At 44.2% G+C, this 17,250-nt stretch overlaps 2 protein-coding genes across 3 annotated transcripts; both read right to left on the bottom strand.

Moving 5' to 3' along the window:
* Positions 1-444: 444 nt before the first annotated feature.
* Positions 445-4,968, bottom strand: gbx1 (gastrulation brain homeobox 1). Its single transcript, XM_049011195.1, has 2 exons — positions 2,746-4,968; positions 445-1,607 (listed from the first exon to the last, which is right to left on the bottom strand). Exons 1-2 carry the CDS (start codon positions 3,191-3,193, stop codon positions 1,090-1,092), a joined length of 966 nt encoding a protein of 321 aa, XP_048867152.1. The 5' UTR covers positions 3,194-4,968; the 3' UTR covers positions 445-1,089.
* Positions 4,969-6,914: 1,946 nt separating this feature from the next.
* On the bottom strand, positions 6,915-17,000 carry asb10 (ankyrin repeat and SOCS box containing 10). 2 transcript variants are annotated; one of them, XM_049011193.1, is made up of 5 exons: positions 16,619-17,000; positions 12,390-12,657; positions 9,176-9,683; positions 8,310-8,423; positions 6,915-8,166 (listed from the first exon to the last, which is right to left on the bottom strand). In XM_049011193.1, the coding sequence occupies exons 1-5, from the start codon at positions 16,953-16,955 to the stop codon at positions 7,981-7,983; spliced, it is 1,413 nt and encodes a 470-aa protein (XP_048867150.1). In that variant the 5' UTR covers positions 16,956-17,000; the 3' UTR covers positions 6,915-7,980. The 2 variants fall into 2 exon arrangements, with proteins under 2 accessions (XP_048867150.1, XP_048867151.1); XM_049011194.1 differs by lacking the exon at positions 16,619-17,000 and adding an exon at positions 13,574-16,577.
* Positions 17,001-17,250: the final 250 nt, after the last annotated feature.

Genomic DNA, 17,250 nt, shown 5'->3' with positions numbered 1-17,250 from the left:
AAACTTTGAAAAATAATTGTCATTTATCTCCTCAAATATTTTGCATTAATTGACAAAATATTTGGATCCAGAGCATAATATAAAATCTTGAATAGGCCTTTCCAGTGAATGGTTTCGTAAAAGTTCAAAAAAAACTTTTTTTTCCTTGTCACACAATTGACCCGTATTCGCATTTATATTTCCAAAATCCCAGCTAAGACATGGGTTTCAACAAACCCTAACTCATTGAACCAGTTAATCAAAATCATTTTTAAGTTACATAATAGCATTTCAAGTGTTGTACCCACGTCACAATATTAATTACTGAATTAGTAATTTTCACATGAATTAATTTATTGAGATCAAATATTTACAGATAGACTATGTAAATCTTTTTCAGACGGGCCGGTGAATTATTTATTCACAATATGAAACTGACATAACTTGCTTAGATTATTTATTTCCTTCACAATTTATTTTTCACAAACATCTGTCGAATACAGTTTCTACGGTACCTAAACGCCAACATTTAAAAGGAACATGCAAATTGTTGGGCTCAACTGAAACGATGAGAGTTTTTACAACATAAAGTGTAAATCGGTTTCAACAAGTTGGCCGATAAGCAAACATGCATCAAACTTACGTACTCGGTATACCACACTATAACATATAAATATTTTTCTTAAAAAAGAATTGTATTCAATCTTATTTAATAGTGCACTTTGTGTCGCTCTGACACAGTTAATATTTACATATTTACAAAATAATAAATAAGGACGCGTGTACATACTCCAAAATCAACCAGGCAAATTGATTCGTGATATTAAGTAATCAAATTTAACAATGAAAATCTTTTCCGTCCGTTAAGTCGGTCTTCCGATATTAGGGGATTTCCTATCATAATTAGCACCTTTGTAAATAACCTTAACAGGCCTATCAATTTTGACACATGATGCAACAGAAGGATGCAATGTCCGTTTTAAATAACCACGTGGCCGTCTTTTTGCCGCCGGAAATCTTGCTATATGCGTCATGCATGTTCAAATAAAGTTGCGTATTTGTCAGTGTTTATATAAGAAACGTACACACTTGCACCTTTACTCAGATCGTTCATGGCCTACTTCCTTGTTCTATCTGCTGATGTTGACTCCTGACGGCAAATCTGTTGACGTGCACTGGGATGGGGACCACAATTTTTGGGTTCCTTACTGGCTCTCCCGATCTGTTGTTGACATTGCCGGCTTTAATCCGTTTCCATTTGGCCCGTCGGTTTTGGAACCAGATCTTGACCTGGACCTCGCTCAGTTTAAGTGCGTGTGCTATTTGTGAGCGTTCAGTCAAGGAGAGGTACTTTTTACAGTGGAATTCTTTCTCCAGTTCTAATAATTGCTCGCTGGTAAAAGCCGTTCGTCTCCGCCGGCTCTTTCCAGCTGAACTTCCCGGCGGTAGAGGCTCTTGTGACCCAGCTTTGAGTTTGTTCTTTTGCGATAGCGAACCACAATTGTTCCCGTCCGAGAAACTTTCGTTCTCGCTGTCTGCAGAGCTGTCGTCCTCCCTGTCGCTGCAAGGGGTCTCCGTTGATTTGAGGTCCAGTTTCTCATCGTCTGAACTGTAGAGTTTGGTTTCTCCTGAGTAGCAATAAAGGCCACAAGAAAAAACGTCGTTTTAGCCCTTAAATACATTCATGTGACTCACCCGAATCCTTGTATTATTACACAATTTCACTTGCTTTTCTGGTAGCGATTACTGATTACACCTGACTGAAAAGACCAGACAATCTAAGGCCATGTTATATGGGATGAAAAAGTAAAAAATAGTCTCAATTGCCTAACTATTGAAGATGTTATTCGCTATACCTCTCGATAGTCTGTTTCCGTGGCTACGCGGAGATGTTTTTCATAGTAATATAGGCCTTAAAATATTGTAATTTAAATAATATTGCTGCCTAAATTAAATTCTTTTTATAAAGATACCGAATATGTAACCACACTTCTTTTAATTACTTGCATTGTAATCATTCATTTGGTTGTAATAAAACGGGTGTATTGTGTACATTAAAATGCTATTCGCTTAATTTGGAAAATGCAGTTAGAGACAGAATCTCTACGCGCAAGTTCATTCTGTTATCTTTTTATGGTGTGTTGTAGTGTTACATGTCACAGGCCATATTCTAGGGCATGTCAATAGTATAATAATAATGAACATGATCCGTATTTATATGGGATATTTTACTAATTTTATTTAATTCACCAGTACATATTTAGAGACAGCTAGTATGTGAGAGTTTGGAGGCAAGCTAAAATATTTTTTTCCTGGAAAAAAAGTGGACCAATGTTGATTTTTGTAGAGATTATGAATCTCTATTAACCTTCTATAACCACATGGTATATCCAGATTGATTGTCATCTAGCCATTCCGTACCGTCTACTTCAAATCTGAAATTTGGTCATTTGTAGTCATTTATATAATTCTAATTTATTTTTTTTAATGTTTCAATATTGTTTCTAAACAAAGAACCTTTTAGAAAAAAAAAAGAAATCACTATATAGTTTGAAAATAGTCTTATTTTTATAGATTCTATATTAATTAAGGCCTTAAATTATTTACGGTAATTTAACGTTCAGTTTACGTCGTCATACTTATTTTATCTATGCACTTATACATGAGTCTAGACGTGCACGTGGCAGCAAGTTTCTGTATTTTGACTTATAGAGAGCTTGTCAGAGGTCTCAAAGCTATAGTTGTTGTGCTTTTGATGTAACTCACCTGTGATGGTCTGAAAAGTTTCCGAGAAGTTGAGTAGTTCTGAGCCCTTGTCCCTTACGGGCAAATCCTCCGAGTGGGGGCTCTCTTGTCTCCTTATCGCTGGATCCGAGCTCAGCCGGGGTCCCGGAATTTCTTGCGGCGGATAAAAACTATCCGGCGGGTCAGAGAAGCTGGGAAGTGTGGTCGTAAGGGCGACCATCGAAGGCATCCCCTGTCCCAGACTGGCGCAGAATGTGTTGGTGAGACGTCCGGCAAACGAAGCCAAAGGGGCCAGCGGCGGGATGCCTGACTGTAGAGGCGAATGAGACAGGGCTTGGGGGATTACCAGAGGTCTATACGGCATAAACATCGGGTAACCCGTGTAGAGCAGGTGCCCCGGCCGCGGCTGAGGAGTCCCAATTAACGAATCAATGGAAAACGCCGTACCTTGGCCGCTTGGTCTCTGCATTCTGGTCGTGAACCAAATATTGCTTTATGTTCTAAAAGTACTCCTCACTTTAAGTTAGGAAATCCCTCCGATCCCCTTACAGCGAAATGTGTGTACTCCTTTTGCCGTTTCGTGGTATCCTTCGGATTTCAGTTGGCGTTAATACTGAGTGCCTTTACTCCGTCCTTTCCTTAGTAAGCCAAATCGCTGACTGCGACCTGCCGCTTATTCGCTTCTCTCTCACTCCCGTTTCTCCCTCTGTCACACACTCACACGCACACACACACGCGCGCACGCACGCATACTCGCTAGGCTCATCATCTGCAATAGAAGAGGGATGGGAGGGGGTGTAGCCCTCCGAACTCATCCATCTTCCTCAAATTACGCTTCATTTCCTTATTCAGCTCCTGACTTTTTGGCTACCATGAGAGGCGGTAGTTTCCCAGTGGATACCAATAGACAGAGGGGCCGAACCCCCTTAAGCTTGGACGACAGTGACTGGAAGCGCTGTGAGAAGGTTTACAACCTTCCCCTTCCCTAATCGTTGACCACACCAGCCAAATCAACTATTATTAATTTTGATTGATGATTAGTAATTACTTTGGATTCAGGGAAGCGACGTAAAACAAGGGCGCCATTGTTAAAATTTAGGGACGGATGGCACCAGAGTCGTGAAGGAGGTTAGGCAGATGTTTTCCCCCGACTTGTCTAAAGGAAAACCTTTTCTTCGGAACCAACACAATGTATTTGGCCTCGGAGAAGTGCAAAGATAATTATCCCCCGGAGGGAAATATTGTCTGAAGAATGGGACAGAATAAAAGACTTGAATGAGAGGGTCAACTACAAACTAAAACGGAGCTCAATTCCAGCTTTACAAAGTAAATGCTATAACAATACCAAGACTTCGGTTTGCCACAAACTTATACGGTTTCAGTGTTAAGACGTTAATAGTCGCGCACTGTAATTTTATCAAGCATTACCTATAATATTATGGGTTCCTAAATATACTTTATTCGTATTCCGATAATAATTATTAAAGTGCAAATAAACAAAAAGAATAAACACTGCCTATTATTACCCCACTGTCTATCGCGTTATGTGCATAGCAGGCATATAAAACGGGATATGTATCCAATTTAAAACATAGTCATAAGATGTTTATCCATATGTTTGCATATAAAATGTCGATTATGCTCTTTTTCTTTTTGTTTAATCCGGCTTATCTTTTTTTCTGAGTAGTTTTTTTTCCCTCGATTGTTAATTTCATTTAAAATTATTTTACCGTTTAAATGGCATTTCGTACTGATGATGATTAGCCCCTATTGAGTCCTGGGGGCGCGAGCTCTCCAACTGCCCGTCTGATTGCATGAACATAAACATGTCACCTCCGACTCTGATTAGCAATGTAGGACCAGGGATGCTAATTATTCTTATAATTGCAAATGACTCCATTCACCATTACCTCTCTTTGATCTATTGAAACCAGACAGCTTCCTTCTCCGCTTTCTTTAAGTGGACTTAAAGTGTGGGCTACAATCAGACACCCCTACAGCACATCTTGGATTTAAAAGAATTTAGATCAAACTTTTCTGATGAGGTGCGCAAGTTTGTTTGTCGTCTGCGATTGTTTGCTGAAGAAAATCGACTTAACGTTATGGGCGTGTCGGATACTGTACTTAATGTTTGTATTTAAAGCCATCAAAAGAAAATCTAAATTAGTGGCAATTATGAAACCGACCATTTTTTAAATGATACAATTTAAACGATTATGCAGTTTTAAAATGGGTACATATTTGAAACATTCGAAAGTAGTCCAGTACTTGGCAAAATAAGATATTTAGGAAAATAAATATACTCGATTTTTTTTCCAGAATATATTCGAATAAAATTAATTACAAAAACTGTAAAAATATTGTAGAATTCTTTCCTAATATAACTGTATGGTTTTGCATATATTAGGCCTGTACATTTTTGGAGTTATGTTAAATACTCATTCATAAATTTGCTGTTGTTTTTTTATTTTGTTTTTGAGGGCAATTAAAAGTGAACGGCCTAATTTAGATAATCAGCATTGCAAGTTATAGTTGATACAATACTAATACTATTATAATTGCGTTAATAGTTTTAGATTTATCCGTATTAGTGGGAGCAATAACACATAGATTATGGCTTGTAGGCCTAAATATAAACTAATATTCTTTCCTTTGGCGGTTATATGTTTATGCCTATGTTGGTCGCTTGTTACATGAACAAGGGGTGCACCCTGTTTGCTGAACGACATTTTTAGAAGCGACAAGAGCGCAAGAGAAATAGTTATCTATTAGACATGTTTACAGTTCTTCGTTATTCGCTAATTATATTTCTCAGTGTATGATTAAAGCCGTTTAAAACCGTTGATAGCTTTAATTTTCTGTATTATTTAAATATATGCTAAAATCTACCTTTATGAAAAATGTTTCGCAAGTTAGTGTTGAATTTTAATTGTATAGCAATTTGTGTATAGCTCCGTTGGTAGGAATTTATTATAGGTAGCCGGAAAGATACGTGCCTGGACGACATGTTAGCGCTTTAAAGCGCTTCATTTAACGCGTTAATTACCATCATGCCGCGTGTCTCTCCTCACCTGCCTGATATCCAGACCTTACGGCTACTGTAAACGGCGGCTTGCGTGGCTCCTGGCCACAATATGCGCTCATTTCTTGAGAGGGTGTTAGAGAGCACTGACAGGTTCATTACCCGAGCCGGCGCATTGTCCTCGTGTCACAACACTCTGTCGCCGGCCCACCACTCTCTCCAATCATTTGGCCTTTCATGGTAATTGTTCACACGCAGGCCTCTTCTCGACACCAGATAATCATAATAAAAGAGAGAGAGACGTAGCAACGCCTCACAATTCGACAAGAAACAGCATGTGGCACGCATGAATCCTACACGTATGTTTTTCTTTGAAGGAGGACACCCGAGAGACAGCTTGCAAGTTTCACTGATATTCATTGCGTATTTTCTGTTATACTTTCGTAAAATGCGGCTGAAGTACAAGTTACAGGTTGCCACCATATCCATCCTTGCTGCTTGGAAAGTAGCACAGATTCTGATATCTATTGCTATTTTAACGCAATTGCGTAAATTATTGTTGTAGATTTCTCATTTGTTGTGTTTGCCGTGTTTGGTTAACAGAAAAAAAAATCGATTTATGTGTAATGTTCTAGTGCGGTAATAATTGCGCTGACATGCGATAACAACACAATGCCACTAATGATTTAATTAATTATGTAATTAGTAAGATTGTTAAAAAGTATATACTCAAAATTTAAGCTTCGGTAGCTGAAATGTATTAATATATCCAATACATGAATATGCATGCTTGATTGTCTTCATGCTCATTGCAAGTTTTAAGGAATATGAACATTCTATGATTAGATTTTTTTTAAAGTTCAGTTAATACAATTTTGAGTATCAACTTTGTGTAATAAATTATTACGTGATTGATGTAAATTCAATGTTTTCCGATCGTACTATGTTATTAAATTTGTCACTGCTCAATAAGAATAGGCTAATAATAATAGTAATAATAATAATAATAATAATAGTATAGAGTATACAGAACCCTATATAAACAAACGTGTGCATTTAATTCAGCACAATTACAAATGGTTTTATGATAGAATGGAATTTTAGGAAATAAGCATTTATCAAATAACCGCTAGCCATCGTTTACACATATAAGGAACATGTGTCGGCATTGAGGAAATAGTTTTATGAGAATTTAATCATTTGCAACATTCTGCTACGTGGAAAAAACAGCATTCACACCGTGGTGTTTGTGTAACAAAGCTATACAATTACAAATAAACTCGTCTTGTAAAATACGTATATGAAGAATGTTCATTAAAAGTTCAGAAAATGATTGCCTTCACTAAACAATAGTTTCTGATGTATGAAAATACAAAATGTAAGCCAGCAATTTTCATGTTCTTAAGCAGGGATATTTCTCAGAGAAGGTTATATTTAAAATCAAGGTGCTTTCATTACCCTGTATTGACCAATACGGGATAAAAGTTTTTGGTAGAATAAACGAATTCGTTATGTTATATGGTCATCCTTCGTAAAAACTATCCTTAATATCATAGATCTGCGTAAAGTGTCAAATTAAAAATTGTTTGATACTCACGTGTCAAATTGTATTATTTTACCATATCCTACCATTACGAAAAAACATCCGTGAAGTGGTCTGCGGCCATCTTACATTCTTGTGCTTGTCTTATGCTTAACTCTTATTTAATTTGAAGTTGTTTACATTTTCCTGAAAATATGCCGAAAGTTTCTTCTAAAGGAGTATCAAGACACAGGTCCTATTTGAATGTTTGACGCACTTTCAAGGTTAGGGCCCCCTCTTGTGGACGATTAGTTGTTGTCAGCCAATACACGAATATCTTGTTGCTGTACTGGAAACAGAACCTTGGAAATACCTTACGTGAAAAAAAACATATCACTATATGTATATCAACCTAACAAAAATAAATAACACAAAAAAATAGCGACACAAAATAACATTTTGGGGTTAGTTTTCAGTCTAAAGCAATACGATAAACAATTGTTTATAAACCGTTAGTTTTCAGCACAAAAATACAAATACAATTAATGCAAGTGTATACTTTAAGTTAGTTGTACATATCTAAAATTATATTCCATGCCATTCTGCGAAGTGTAGTGCTTGCTTGGTTCTGAAGGTTTGTCAGCCTTGAGGACTTAATCAGTGTTCCAAGGGTCCCTCAGAGACAGAAAGCTCATCCATTTCTTCTACCTCATCAGTGGATGTAGTCCCGGAACTCCAGGAGCAAGTATTTCTGCAAGAAGGTGGGCAGACCCAGCTTGGGCACAACGTGGGGCACGCGTCCCTCTAGGAGACCCCGGACCTTGCAGCGAGCCAGGTGCTGGAGTGAGCGCGGCATCTGGGTCAGGACGAACACGGACTCGTAGAACCCCCTGTGCTCCTGTAAAGAGGTGGGGGTGCATTAATGGCTGCCGCGTTGCGTAGGAGATCACGTCTATTACACGCAGCCCTCTGCTGGTTCTCAGCTTAGCTTTTCTGAACTTGAGAACCTTCTCCACGTGCTGAGGACTTGCGAGGACTCACCTGGAAGACCTCATGGGGGACAGCCTCCCTCCAGGTGTCTGTGATTTTGAGGCGGTCGTAAGCATTCAGGATGACCTCCATGGTGCGAGGTGATTTACAGCAGTGTTTTAACAACTGGAGAAGACAGAAACCAGGTTCCTCTGAATGACATTTCCAGTAAGGAAGAACCTCAAGTGTCTCTATGTCTTTTTGACTGATCTAGCTGGATTGCACCCCCCCCCCCCCCCCCAAGCCTTATGTTCTAATATAGTCATGCAAGCGTAAGTTCCTTAACTCTAGATCATGGATCATAATCCTAACCATAATCTAACTGTTCGGAGAACCATCTGTTGACCTTCCAACTTATCTATTACTTGGTTGCTGATCTGTCTGAGGAACCAATGTAGAAAATGCCCAGCTTTTCTTTTCTTTTTTTTTCGTAATCGATGGCTAATCTGGCTCCACTGTTACTCTGCTCTGAAAGCTGGAGGAGCTGAATGTTGGATCCATGAGAGCCTCTGTTTAGATCTGGGAGCCCAGGGGTGTCCCAGGGAACGCATGAGACAGCTGAGCAGACTGAACACCCCCCCCCCCCCCCACCACCACCACCTCGGAGGGATCTGTGGGAGAATCAGCAATTATGGCTAATTAATTTCTTATTAACATTGCCTAATTAGGTGTCGGGCAATTTGTTTGAAGGAAGACGGAGTAGGGGGAAATTAACAAAAGTGTGTATATATTTCTTCTCCTTTTTTGAACTGCGTGCTGTATTGATATGGGGAAGGTGGTCTCCTTTGCCCCTGTGCTTTTCCTCATTCTCCTGGCAGTCACAGGGCTGAAACAGGTGCCAGAGAAAGGTGCATTGTGGCGCCCCCTCCTGGCCATACCTTTGGCAGCGCCCCGGGCCAGACGCGGGTGGAGCCGTAGTTGAGCAGGGCACGGACGATGCGCTCAGGGTGGTGGGTGGCCGCCTTGTAGGCCACGGCCTTGAGCACGTTGTGCATGGGTGTATCGCCGCTGTAGCACATGTTGTTGACGTTGGCGCCCTGCTGCAGCAGCAGCTCGGCCACGTCGGCGTTCACGTTCTTGCTGGCCATGTGCAGCGGCGTCTGGCTGTCGCGGTCCTCCGCGCGCACATTGGCCCCGGCGCTCACCAGCAGCCGGCACACCTGGTGGTAGCGCTGCAGGTCCTCGGCCGCCTGCGGCTCGGCGCAGGCCGTGATCAGGGGCGTCTGGCCCTCGTCATTCTGCCTGTCCAAGGCGGCACCGTACCGCAGATATAGGTCGGCGTGGTCCGGGAGGCCGTGCCGCGCCGCAACGTGCAGCGGCGTGTCGTCCTCCTCCAGGCTCCGCCCATTGACCGCCGCGCCAAATTGCAGCAGGTGTTTGGCACATCTGTGTGGAGGTGAAACGACAGCTACGAATGAGAAGTTTTCTTAATATTTTGGCATCTTTGACCGGCACAATCGCTCTCGTCGCCTGACACCCCCAGGGTCAGTGGTTCGAATCCTGCCTCTGCTTTGTGTGGGTTTTGCATGTCCTCCCATGTGTCTGACAGGTTCCCTCCCAAAGTCCAAAGGCATACAGGCTGATTCGTGTCACTTACAGTTACCTTAGTGCGTGGTTATGCCCTGTGATGGACTGGCATCTTTTCCATAATGTTCCCTGGTCTTATGGGACAGGATCTTGCTCCATGACCCTGTCCAGGAGAAGTGGATGGAATGCACGGATGCTTACTATATCAGCCATGTTTTACTAACTGATATATGGGTTGATCCTCTCCATCTGTTGCTTTATGTGCATATTGTGTGCACTGAGAGAAGCATCTGCCCACTGAATGTGTGTAAAATGCTTTTTGTTACATTGAAAAAGCAATGGTCAGAACAAAGGCAGAGCAGTCAGTGGATGTTACAAAGAACGTGACAATTTCCCCCCATAGCAGCACCCAGGGAACTGGGGGGCTAAGGGCTTTACTCAAGGAGCTACAGATGTGCTGAGACTGGGCTCAAACCAACAACCTTCTGATCATTGACACAGAGGCCGAGTCCACTGAACCACACGTTACCCCATGATAAGAGACTGTCTGACTTAAGGTTAATGGAATCTTCTGGTAATGGTTCCGTCTTTAGGAAACCTTGTGTCTTCCATAGGAGTTCATATAGTTGTATAATTTAAAATAGATGTGAAGTAAGTATGCAAGGTTCAGTAAGAGTAGGGTTAACAATATACAGACCCTCCTCTACCTACGAATGAGATACGTTCCGGACGGCCGTTTGTAACATGAAAGGTATACGCAAGTACAAAGAACTAGGATGCTGGGAGTACGCACGCTACGCTGGGAGTACGCACGCTCCGCTGGGAGTACGCACGCTACGCTGGGAGTACGCACGCTACGCTGGGAGTACGCACGCTACGCTGGGAGTACGCAGGCTAGGCTGGGAGTACGCACGCTATGCTGGGAGTACGCACGCTACGCTGGGAGTACGCACGCTACGCTGGGAGTACGCAGGCTAGGCTGGGAGTACGCACGCTACGCTGGGAGTACGCACGCTACGCTTCTGCGCGGCGGGAGTAGCAGCCAGAAGTCATACTAGGCGGAATTGGAGCCACAGAAAAAAGACATTGATGTTGCGGAGAGGAAGCAGGAGCCCAATTAACACAATTTGGACTTGCAGTACTCTTTGTTCGTATGTCTGAAAGTGCGTAAGTTGAAAGTTCGTAAGTAGAAGAGCGTCTGTAATGTAACAGTTATTTGGAGACATTGTGAAACGTCAGTGAGCGACTTCATATGGGCTGCTGTAACCAATCCAGAGACTCCGTCAGCATTTTCTGGCAAATTAATTGGCCCTAGTTTGCATACATAATTGTCCTGGTGTAACCATACCGAAAGTCAGTGCATCAACACGATATTTCTCTAAAGTAGAAAAGTTATTTGATTTTGGTACTTATCCCTGCTTCAGGAGCACATTTTCAAACATATGTCAACAGTATTACAGCACTGTGCCGTAGGTATTTCTCAGAGGTTGCTGACAGGCTTTCTCTCGATCTAGACCTGGCTTTAGGACTTTGGGTTCTCGGTAGTAGGTGCAGACATATGCAGGAAAGTTAAGAGTCCTAATCTAATTTACTAACTGTGCTGCACCGTGTTAATGACGTCGTTATTCAAACTGAGCGGCCATTAGCAAGTTTAACTGAGAGGAGCAAAGTAACTGCTAAAAAAAAGCCTTTGATTGTCAGTGAAATTAAAAGTAAACCGGGTTAAATGAGTTTTCCCACTGTTTTGACCTCCGGTGCAGTGGTTTTGCAGTTTTCTGTTACTCTCGGTGCTGCTGTGTGGCCTGATGTAGTTCTCGTTCCTGCACTGTAGGATCTGCTGATCAGGGTCGTCAGCTTTGTTGTTCTTCTCTCCTCTTTTTCGTTTCACAAAACCCTTGTTTTACCCATTGTTTCTGTTGTACTTGGTTATAGCGGGAGATAATATTTTAGCTCTTCAGAGAAGCTCAAACCGTATTGAATGTTTCGTACAGCCCCTGCTGGTCCTTGGACAGGAGAAATGTGACCCATTACCCTGGTGATGACTGCCATGTCCTGTAAACAATAAATTTAAAACAGATTTTGTATATTTAGCCGACACATCTAAAATGGCATACAGGTAAGAAAGCAGGGACAGACAGCCCTGGAGCAATTGTGGTTGAAGGCCTTGCTGAAGGGCTCAACAGTGAAATCACTCTATTAATGCTGGGATTTAAACCAACAACCTTCTGGTCACAGCTGTAGGGTCCAAGGCCACAGAGCCACACACCACTCCCGAAGCACAACAGCAACTGGTGAAATGCACTGAACATCCTTCGGCTGGAAATGCACTAAATGCAGTGAATGTGCTTTGGCTGGAAATGCACTAAATGCAGTGTCCAAGCATTTGCTGGAACTGCGCAAAATGTGTTGGACAAGCAATGGCTGGAAATGCGCTAAATGCAGTGTACAAGCGTCGGCTGGAAATGCGCTAATTGCCATGAACAAGCATTTGTTGGAAATGCAGTAAATGCAGTGAACAAGCATAGACTGGAAATTAACTAAAGCCGCATAGAGGCCGCTACCCACTCCAGGGACTCGGGGAAGATGCACATATGCAGCGGCGCAAGGCCCTCCTCGTTGGTGGCGTTGGCGTTGGCGCCGTAGGAGAGCAGCAGCCGGGCACACTCGCTGTGGCCGCCCTCGCAAGCCTCGTGCAGTGCTGTGGTGCCCCCGGGAGCCAGCTCCACGTTGGCGCCTCGCTGCAGCAGGTGTCGGAGGCAGTCAGCATAACCGCGGCTGGCCGCAATGTGCAGCGGGGTGGTGAGCTCCTGCTCGTAGGTCAGCGACCATAGTCCTGCAGGGGGTGGAGGACCAGGTTCAAAGATACAGATACAGCTTCCAGCTCCAGGTAAAATTCAGCAGGTTAGGGATCTGGGTCCGAGTTCAGATCCTGTGGCTGCTAGATGCTGTGCTGATACTCGTGGGAACACCAATAGAATTAATGCGTCAATTAATGCAGCATAATTAATTTCAAAACAATGGAAAATGTGCAGCACGGTTCGTTGTTAGTAGCAAGGTCGTCCCCCACCACTGGAAACCAGGGTTCGAGTTTGCATGTTCTCCCCCAGTGTCCTCATGGGATTTTCTCCCCACGGTCCTAAAACATGCTGAGGTGAACCGCAGTTGCCAAACAACCTAGAGGAAAACTGAGAATATGTGCATTAAATGCCAAAGAGCACACGTTCAGTGCAAAATGGCAAAAGTAAGTAAATGATGTGCAGGGAAGCAGCCTGGTGATTTAATTATGAACTGGCCCAGACAGGATATGTTGAGAGAATCCAGCACAAGACTGACAGGATCGACAAGTGCAGCTTTTGAACAGGAGTCAGGAGCTGGCGCAGTCTTGCCAAGAGGCAGATGACCTGGCCTGCGCTTGGCCACTGTAAACACAAGCCTGAAATCCCAAAACAAAATGTCACTCCACAAATAGCACAAGGGCTCCATCGGACGCGGCACTAAAATAAACACCATCGATTGCCCAGGGAAGGCTGCCCCTTTAAAAACACTGCAGATAATATTTGATTCTCGTAAATTCCGCGTGTTTCATCAGTTCTAGCCTTTATGGATCATGTTTTATGGATGAATCACTCCATGTGCCAAAACCTGGTCCTGGATGGTGTAATTACCATGGATACAATGAAACCGCCTCGTTATTTTGTCGGTTTTGGCATCGACCAGCTCGCAAACGCAGGGATGAGATCGGGACCTACTCAGACTCCTGTAGTTCAGCCTGTGGGTCTTCCACTCGTCGATGTTGCTGGTGTCGTAAATGGCGTTGACCACATGGCTGGACTCGGGGTCGTCGGCGATGCCCACGATGGTGATGTCGTCGCCCACCATGAGGGCGTGCCAGAACTGCAGTTCGTAGCCCCTGGCCTTGGCCGTAGGGATGACATCGTTGCGAATCTTCTTCGCCTTCCGCCACTTGATTTTCGTCCCCATGCTGTGTGGCCGGCCCCGCGTCCCGTCCGGTCAGGGCTGCGGGTGCTTCTCTGTTTGGCGCTTGGAGGTGCAGATCCCTGCAGGCGGACCCCGATGAGCGACGAGGTCAGGGGAGCCTGTTCTGCCCATCTGAGCTGTACTTGAGCGGTTGGTGCTCATTTTAAAGGAGGAACGGTGTTATGCGATACGCACCTCAGCCGTGAATGGCCAAAAAAAACCCAGTCAGCAGGACAGGAGCTGCCTCAGCTGTTAAAGGGCCAGCAACGACCGACCAACGCAGCCTGGACCAACGCTGGTGCCTGGCTACGTCCCGTAAGGCCGTACACGTGGATAAGAACAATGAGCAGATCACAGGAAGGGTAGAATATGATGGGTGTACCGGAATGCGTCATTAGGTCAGTGCAGAGCTGCGGTGGAGGATCAATCATCCCTCAAGAGTGATGGGGCTCACCTGAGTGACGAGTGAGAACTCGGCTCATGGCTCAGAACCGGTCCATTTGTGGGAGAGAAAGATAAAAGAATCGCGTGCGTTTCATTTTAAGAAATGCACTTTGACTGAATTGTGCAGATTTTACCTTCCACAGTGCATGGGAATCAGATACACTGTTCTCATCGCAGGGGGCTTGTGAAATAAGTGTGGCGGGTTCATAGGTGATGGCGGAGTCTGCGACATCACATCCTCCTCGATGGCATGTCAAGCTTTTTCGCTCTGATGTGTTATTTTCCATTGATCTGGGAGAGGAAAAGCTTAGAGCACAGCTGTCTCCTCTTTCGCTCAGTATCGATCCGCCAAAAACACCCATATTTCACATATAATCCTGCTCATCGATTCGCCGGGGATCCACCCTGTTGTGGACCCCTGCATCCACAGAAAGTGACACATTTGCGACGTGTCACAATTTTTGCAGAGTGTGTGCACTGGGAAGAAAATGAGTTTCGTGTCATGATTTTGCATACGGCATGCATTTAAAAGATCTAAATTGTCTAATTTGCTGTGCTGCATAATACGAGTAGGACCTCGCAATCGCAGAACTGTTGTGGGGGTCCTGTAAATCATGCTTATTTTGCTGCAAGAGATGTAGTTCATTTCCTCCTTAATGTCTTAAAGGTACAGTAGCTTCGCTACTTAATGACTGGGTGGTCCAATTATCTGCCTTCACACAATGCATGTGAATCTCGTGCAGGGAGATAACATTAAGAAATGTATGAATATCAAATTTACGAACATCGGGAATGAAACGATTTAAAGAACAGGTGAGCAATCAGTACACGATCTAATCCATTACTTCCAGTTTGATTCTGCTTTTAGTAGCTGATGACTTATCAATTCCTGGATGCTTGTTCTATTTTTAACCATTAAGTGAAGTGGTAGTTCTTCACATTACCACTCAGACTGGAATGCCACACATTGTTTGATTCTACAATTAAATTATTTATGGTCAAGGATAACAAGAATAAATGAAATGGTTGTGCTTTTGGGTTCAGGGGTTAGACCAGGGGTGTCAAACCCGGGGGGCCGGAGCCCTGTGTAGCTTAGGTCTTTCCTATCCTACCACAAATGATTCAGCTCAAGAGCTGTGTGGTAATTAGCAGAAGGAGTTGAATCAGGTGTGTTAAACGAGGGTAAACCAAAAACTGTGCGGGGCTCTGGCCCCCCAGGACTGGAGTTTGACGCTCCCGGGTTAGACTGCTGAGCTCCCGTCATTCCGCATTGCCAAACCTCATACAGTGTGGTCACATGGTCACCACATTTGATGGGAGGGGACACGCAAGGGCAGGGCGGGTGCACCTGAGTCCCACAGGAAGCCCGTAAGCCGGCTGATGTCTGTCAGCCCGGGCCGTTTACGCCGTCACCTGGGTGGGCCCACGTGCCATCTGGGAGGTGGACGGCGCGATAACGTGCAGCGACAAGTTACCAGCCAAAGCAGAGACCCTTCCTGCTTTCGGGACCATTGCTACGAATGGATGAGCTCTGATTTTTGGGGTGGCGTCACAAGGATGGTAAGTGATAAGATCATCACGAACTAGACCCGACTTAAATTTTAAATAAGCGTTTGTCACCTTTTACACCCGCTCTATCTCACCCACCCATTCAACCTCGTTAATAAGAGGCTTTGCACAAATTAACTAATTAAATAAAGAACGCTGAGCATCGATAATATTTACTTAATTTGTTTTAGCCTTAAGCAAAGTAATAGCAGGGCTTACCAGTGAATTCTTCCACAAATTATTATTAATAATATATGTTCAAAGTGCGTCAGATTTTTTCCAGCATTGCCTTTTTTCCTTTGTTCTTTTTTTCCTCTCAAGCTGAGTAGCTAAAATTGTAATAATAATGTACATAATAATGTAACTGTCATATGTATTTCTGTATTTGCGCAGTACATGTGATGCTAATTTAGTCTCGCTTGCATTAATGGGCAAAGCGTCCCCATTCTCTGAAACACACACTATTACCTAAAAGACCTGCATGTGCGTATCATTTTATTTAAATTATGGTGAAAATGTGCAGCTCCCCACTTCCAACCGGTTCATTGGAATTGCTAACATATAGCTCAATTTTTATGCATTAATGTGCATTAATACGCATTTAGTCGCAGTACATGTGAGGCCGAAGCTGAAACGTGAAAAGCCGTAATTTAAACGTGTAATTTCAGACCTGGGACCTGCGTTTCCTTGTTTGCGGAAGGAGAGTTTAATTTAAATGCGTGACACGGTCTTATCCTGCTACGCCCTCACTGCATCTCAGAGGCTTTGTTGGCCTTGTTTCTATTGGACGGTCTGAACTCCAGTGGCCAGTACGTGACTCTTACCTTCGCTCTGGCAGACCCAGCGCATGTCGCCGCCCTGCGACTCCACAAGGAGGTCCACCGGCGACCCCCGGGGGAACAGCCTCTGCACGGCTTCCAGGTTCCCGGTGAAGAGGGCGTTGTGCACCACAAGGTCGCGGCACAGTGGTGGCGCCCCAGCGATCCGCCTCTGGACCGCCGACGTGGGGCCTGTGTCCCGGGCCTCCTTGTGCAGCAGGTAGGCGCTGAGGCGTGGGGCTCCCTCCAGCCACCTCCGCTGCGAGCGGCGCTCCAGCTCGGCCCTGTCCACCCGCAGCGAGCGCAGCGCCGATGGGGTAAACGCGAAGCTGCTGTGCGACATGGCCTCCCACGCTCTCTGCCCCCTGCCCAGCAAGGGGAGCCTGTTTTGATACAAGATACCCAGCAGCCTCCCGCCCCCCTGCCCTGGCCCTCGTGAGGGGCTATTTATACCCCCATATGCGCCATTTCCCCGAAATCTTTTCATGGCTGCTCGGAGGGACAGCTGTTTTATTTCACGGCATAGCACCGCAGCACCGGCCAGCACTGTCACGCTAAAACTTGGCACTTGTGTTTTGGCTGCCGTGGAGCGTGTTTGCCGAACGGCGGCCGGAAGCGGACCCAGGGAATATGAATTA

Source organism: Brienomyrus brachyistius, chromosome 4 (assembly GCF_023856365.1).
Source record: "Brienomyrus brachyistius isolate T26 chromosome 4, BBRACH_0.4, whole genome shotgun sequence".
Classification (NCBI taxonomy): domain Eukaryota; kingdom Metazoa; phylum Chordata; class Actinopteri; order Osteoglossiformes; family Mormyridae; genus Brienomyrus; species Brienomyrus brachyistius.
The sequence above is the reverse complement of the archived record's forward strand: the minus strand, read 5'-3'. Positions and strand labels throughout refer to the sequence as shown.